This window comes from Otolemur garnettii, unplaced genomic scaffold (assembly GCF_000181295.1).
Source record: "Otolemur garnettii isolate 467f Iridium unplaced genomic scaffold, OtoGar3 scaffold00076, whole genome shotgun sequence".
NCBI classification, from domain to species: Eukaryota; Metazoa; Chordata; class Mammalia; order Primates; family Galagidae; genus Otolemur; species Otolemur garnettii.
The window spans coordinates 4598494-4604945 of NW_003852471.1; the positions used below are offsets into that span (position 1 = coordinate 4598494).

At 42.8% G+C, this 6452-nt stretch overlaps 1 protein-coding gene across 6 annotated transcripts in view; it reads right to left on the minus strand.

Moving 5' to 3' along the window:
* CCNL1 (cyclin L1) overlaps positions 1-5949 on the minus strand; it is an 11265-nt gene extending 5316 nt beyond the window's left edge. For 3 of the 6 annotated variants that reach the window (XR_001161469.2, XR_001161471.2, XR_001161467.2), the window contains exons 1-4: positions 4883-5949; positions 4539-4613; positions 4015-4124; positions 2143-2215 (exon numbers count right to left, since the gene is read on the minus strand). Coding sequence is in view for 2 of the 6 variants with exons in the window: in XM_023515659.1 (XP_023371427.1) it covers positions 4015-4124; positions 4539-4613; positions 4883-5179 (482 nt within the window). In the remaining 4 variants the exon portion in view is untranslated. Of the gene's footprint in view, positions 1-2067; positions 2216-4014; positions 4125-4538; positions 4614-4882 lie in introns of all 6 variants that reach the window. The other 3 variants (XR_001161470.2, XM_023515659.1, XM_012807831.2) reach the window with 3 other exon arrangements.
* Between the last annotated feature and the right edge of the window lie 503 nt (positions 5950-6452).

The window sequence follows — 6452 nt, forward strand, 5'->3', positions numbered from 1 at the left end:
ATCATTATAGGAAATTGGAAAAAAGTCAAATCCACTTCAGACTGACGAATGACCTGCTGGTTATCTGATGGCTCTCCTTCAAGTGGCACTAGGAGACAGAGTAGCTAGCGCTAAAGCTGCACATCACTTTAACTATTAACTCCCTACAATCCAGACAGAAGACTGTGCTGTTAGAATCCCTATAAAAACCTAATTTTGACAGCACAGCTCTGTTTCCTTATTTCATTGATCAAAATTATCTACACTACTTACTAACATAATCTGCTGTGAGTTGCCTTGAGACAATGATAAAATTTATTTGCCTTGCAATTAAACAAGCTAAACACTTGTTTGAAGGAGGACTACTTCTAGTCTCTAGTCCAGCGGTTCTTAACCTGTGGGTTGAGACCCCTTTTATAACAATGAAAATACATGGCAGCATTAGGAAGTTTGAGAACCAAGGCTGTAATCAGTAGTTCTGCCATAATCTATTCTGCCATAATCTTTACTTCCTTTTATTTTTTGTGTCATGAATCTCAATGATGTCAAAATAAATTAAGAAAACCAAACTCGTTATTTATTATAATTCAACTATGTGGTCAACTTCTTGCTTAGTCCTGCTATTATCTGCAGTTTTCAAAGTAAACTGATGGGTGTGTAATCTGATTCATCTATTTTGTTTAGCATTCATCTTTACCTCACAAATTAAGGAAAGCTCAATAGACTTGTAATTTACAACACCTTTACAGAGATTACTTTGTATCAGAAATAGAAAATGTGTCTCTATAAATCAGGAAAAGGATTTAAGTAAGTGCTTTCTTTACTTATCAATTAGTACTTTCTGTGGCAACATGCACATTAAATTAAGGCTGCTGGAATTTCTTCCTCCCCTATCAGGTAAACGTTCTTTGCCAAAAAAAAAAAAATTAAAAGCAGCAGTTTTTTTTTTTTTTTTTAAAGCCGGGGCTGGGTTTGAACCCAACACCTCTGGCATATGGGACTGGCACCCTACTCCTTAGGGCCACATTTTAAAGTATTTTTTAAAAAGCTAAATTCATATATTCAAACGAAACTCAAACACACAAACTACCTAACTCTGCTTCCTCTGCTTTAATTTTCTACCCTCTGGTCATTGTAAGTTTATTATCTGGTCTCTTAGAGAATCTATTCCTTCAGCATAATTAATGCAATTAAAATACAACAACACACACTAGAATGAGGTTTAAACATGGTTAGTCTACTCAGGTGTTACAAGGACTGAGAAACTTTGCTACTAGTTCTTCAAGAGACTAGATTAAATGCCAGATAAGTAGTTACAAGGAAGCAGATAATACAGTAATTTGTGACGCCTACTCCATACAACATAGCAAACATTTAGGTGTTTAAACAAACTGAAAGCCACCTTGTAGAGCCATAGAAATAACTGCTAAAGGATGCTGGACTAAATAAAAAACCACCCGACCCTTCCAACTCTTAACTATAGCTACACTGAAAATACCGCATCATGTTCACCAATGAGTGGTTAAACCAGTCTTTTAAGATTAAACTGTCTTCTTTCAGACAGGTCTTATGAGTATGAACATGGGCTCCTTAAACTACAAAACCTCCCACCTGAATATAGTGGGAATATGCTGTATCTCAAGATTAAATATTTGGAAACTATGAAAAGAAAAAAGCAATCTTCCCTCTAAATTCAACCATTTTATTCTGAACTTAAAAAAATCAAACTACAAAAAAATCGAAGAATAGGCCAAACAATGTAAGTTTAGGACTAAGCACTGATACTTTTACAAAAAGCTCCTCTGGTGATTCTAATGTGTACCTAGGAGTGAAAAACAGAGAGGGATGTCTCCTCTGCAATTATCAACGTCACAATAACAACCTAAAAGCATGCATAAACTAAATTAAAACTAGTATCAGAAAAAATATGCTTACTTAAATAAAGCGTAATATTGATAGTACTAAGTTAACCTAGGCAAAATAAATAAATAAATAAAAATTCTATAGTTCTAATAACTTGGACAGCAAAGACAAAAGCTTTTAACAAGAAACAGGAGTTTTTTTCTAAATGGTTCACCAGTGGCCAACCTGTTAGTCCCCGATTCCAGTGACCTATTCTCAGAGCACTGGCTTCTCCTTGGGGATTTTCGATACTTCACTCACTGTTGCCATGACGACAGCTTCATCTCTATGTACCACTCCACATCACCCAGGCTTTGGTAAATGTAGCTGGTCGCTGTATAGTCGGTTGCAAGGGAAAAAAGAGTTGAAGTTAATAACATATACAAGTTACGCGTCTGAGTAAACTTGTAATATGCATAGAAACACTTTTACATCCTGCTTTAAAAAAAAGGCTTCCATGCAATTAATAAGTCCTTTTAAATTTCATGCTGTTATCAGACTAAAATGGAAACAAAAGCAATTTCTCTGTAAGTAATGATCAAAAAACGCACTGTAATGTCAAACACAACAGTCAGGTGAGATTATTTAAAATTCCAAGGTTCCAACAGGTCTTAAGACCTATTCTGACATTGAAAACTCAAGTCGTTTAGAAAAATTTCAAGAAAGCTAAACCATGGGATTATAAAATAGTTGGCTCAATGGTTCAAAGAATACTACCAGAAAACTACTTTCTTTAAGCAAACAGACTCCTCTGACTAAAGACAGAGCCTCTTATTGTCAGTTTAAACATCCTGAAAAATCATTGAGTTATCTAAAAAATTTAAGCTCAGACCATACTACACACTAATCTGAAATCTTCCCAATTCCCAAGGATTCCTAACCAAGAAACTGAAAGGTATTTTCAAATGAAACAAAAAATTACTCTACCCCTAGCCACAGTTATAAGGTGATTAAGGATAGATTGGGGGAGAGAAAGCATGTTTAAGAAACTGAAAAAAATGCTAGGAAAAGCATCTGGATAGGCAAGTTTCAGACTTCTGGACGAAGTTTTTCAGTACTGTCTGTAGATTTACAGAACAGGCTAATCATTTTAAAGTTACTTTAATATTTGCATGTCTGAATTGTGCCATTATTGCCAACTCAGATTCAGCCAATAAAGACTAGTAATACAAAATGCTGATTGGCACTAATCAACACACCCAACCCTGGAAACAACTTATAATCCTTTTGTAACTCCCTTTCAAACTCCGTACAAGTTTGTCTCACATCACCACGAGTCCTTAAAAAGTGAACACAGAACTAATCTACACCACATATATCCTGTATCACGTACTAGATGCCACCTGTAGATGCAGTTAAGCTCTCCAACAAACTTTTTGGTACTGCCTCACATGAACACCTAAGTCCACAAAAAATTACATTACACAACATCTAAGAGATACTGTTTATTTTTTTTAAACAAGCTCAAATCAATGGGCCTTATCCAAATGTAACCCGAAATCAATCTAAGAGTTATCTTTCTAACCCATTCACTGAAACTGTATCTGACCAAAACAAAATACCTGTTTAATCACTTTGACTTCAAACTTCAAACTTTATCATCCTGCAGTCCTTTCAGATCCGGCATTATGCGATATATCGTAGTTCAATGTTGAGAAGTACTCTAACAAAAGCCAACCTCAATTGATAAAGAATTAACTGGGACTTCGAGTAGAAAAGCAAACTACACAGAACTTAGCCACAACATTAACTTGAACTACAGTGTTACTACTTCCAACCTTCAGTCTTCCAGAGAGGGGAGAGGAAAAATAACTTACAGAATACACTCACACTTGAGCCAAACGTATTCCCTTTCTTGTTTAATCTTAAGCCACAGGACTGGCTTCACAGCACTGTTACGATTGTCCATAAACGCAACTGCCTCTACAAACTTTAGATAACTGGTTAATTTTTTTCTTTAATTGATTTACATATATGTTCCTATGTGAATTTTAACACCTAAATTAAAGTCGGGTTTTTTTTTTTTGCGTCCACAGTGACTTGAGAGGAAAGATGTTCTGAATTGATTGATGACTGGTGCACAGTACAGAGGTAGCAAGAGATGCTATCTATGTTCAATATTGCCAATCTTACCTTTTTCCTCTTAACTGGCGTAGATGGTGAAATACATTAATCACATCTCTTATTCTTCTAGGCGCTTCTTCAATTTTTGACGCAAGATTAATACAAGCCATGGCAACAATCTGAAAGAACCCACGAAGTAACAGTAACTATTGTTAGATTAAACATACTTTGTTTAATAAACTTTAGAATTTAGTAAGGAGGAACTTTAGCAAAATAAAATTACAACTGACATTTTCAAGCCACGGGCTGACCAGCTTTGCGCAACTCCTCGTAATTTTTGTCTAGACACAAACGTTAAGTGTTGCAGGAGTTTGGCATTTGGGTGATAATTGTAATCCTCGATAAGAGGGCAGTGGGGCTCGGGATCCATTTTCTAAATTCTGAAGCACAGTCTAAAGGTTTCCACTTCCCGGCCACTGAAAACTAGGTACAAAGGCCCAAACTAACCACTCCCTTTCTGCAAGAGCTGGTTGCTGATACTATCCCGTTTCCGTATGAAAAAAATCCTTGTAATACGCCTCCGCAGTGCTTACCTCGAAACTGTGTTTGACGAAAGATTTGGAATAGAAAAAACGATGAAACAACACCTGCCCCGTTGCCATCGCCACCTGCAGACAAGAGAGGAGAACGGAGGCGCAGGGGTCAGGCGGGCCCGCACCAGGCGCCGCCGCCATTTTGTGCCGCCGCTCGCTTCCCCTCCCCCTCCCGCCGCCGTGAACAGCCCGCCGCCGGGTCCCGCCTCCGCCCCCGCGCCGCGGCGCCACACCGCCCGGCCGAGCCATCCCCACCCTGGCCGGACACAGCGGTCCGGGCACGCAGCTCGGGGGGCGGCGGGGAAGTGAAGCGCGCCTGTCCGGCCTTGGGCCGGAGCACTGACCTGCGGTAGCCGGAGGAGAATGCCGGCGGCCTGGATGAGCTCGCAGCCCAGGATGCGCAAGTCCGTCTCGCTGGGCAGGTCCAGCCCGTCCTGCATAGACGGGGTAGGCGAGAGCCTCTCCTCCGGAATCAGCGAGTGGTCGATGGTGAGCGAAACTTCCGAGTATAGGCGGTCGCCGATCAGGATCCCTCCCGTCGTGGTCGTCGTCGTGGTCGTCGTCCCGGAGCTGGAGCCACCAGCGCTTGGGGCGGCCGAGGCGGCGGCGGCGGTCGCTGTCGGGTGAGGCCCGGACGCCATAGTCTCTGGGAGCTGCACGCAACCCCAACGCAGCCGGAACCCGAAGCGAGACTAACCAGGGTTCTCGGCGCGACGGATATTCCCGTGACCGCCGGGTTGGGCCGCTTCACGCAGCGTGCGCTTCCGCTCTGACGTCACCACGCCCGGCGCCGCGCGCCAACTAGTCCCTCCAGGCCGCGCCTCCCCCGGCACCTTATTCCTGGAGTCTCGGCTCCCGCTGGGGTCGCCCGAGTCTGCCAGAGACGCGGGTGTTGCCTGCCTGATCCCTCCTCCTGGGGTCCCGAGTAGGCCGGGAGACCGGCTCGAGCTCAAGCAGGTCCGATTCGCCTTATTTGTTGTATAGTGGGCCACCAGGACGAGCGAGCTTACAAGATACCTGAAATCCCCAGACTGAGTTGACATTCACAATCTTCCCTGCGTGATTTGCCTGCGCTCCCTCTCTCGTCCTCTTCTAACTTTCCGCGGGGCGTGTTCGGTGTGTACGCGGGGAAGCGTGGGGCAGGCCTTCGCCTGCGTGGCTGGAGGAAATGGCAACTGGTCTGTGTGGACGGACCTGTAACTTCGGCGGCCCGCAGGGAATCTGGAGAGGGGTGCTTTACAGCATTTTTAGAAAACAGAGCTGTGAATCGTATCGGTTCCCCCAAAAAGCTGTCGGAGGAGCGTGTGCTGCCCAGATGGGCGGAGCAGGGCTACGGCACTGCAGTGACCGGGAGGGCGGTTGCTTTTGTAATTCCTCCAGCGAAACGTGCTCCCGCGATACCGTCACAGCTTTCGGTAATCTGGAAAATCCCTGGTTTCCAATAATAGTTTTAGGGCGAGGACCTGGCAAAGGCAATTTGTTTATGCCTGGAAGTCTTACGTATTCCTACACGATTAAACAGGTAGGCAGAATGGAATAAATCAATCTCAAATTTTTTCCTGTGATACTAGCTAGCAATTCCTGGAACTTCCCTAAATTTGAATTAGAAACAATGATCCTGTCTTAATTACTAGACGCTACTCCTGTGGATCAGAAAGCGATACTCTTAGAAGCTGCCTCTAGGTTCCCACCTTTCTCCAAACGCCGGGAAATATACTCTTACAATGACAAGAAAGTTTCTTTCCCAAAGTAACACAATTGCCTTCCTCCCCTCTGTGAAATCTCATTGTCTCAGAAAAGGACAGGAATGCAACCACACCTGGAACGACATTTTCCCAAGATAGTGCCTCTGAGACATTGAAATTCCAAAGAGAATCTCTTCCAAGTTAATCCCTTTCTGCCCTTCAAAAGAAC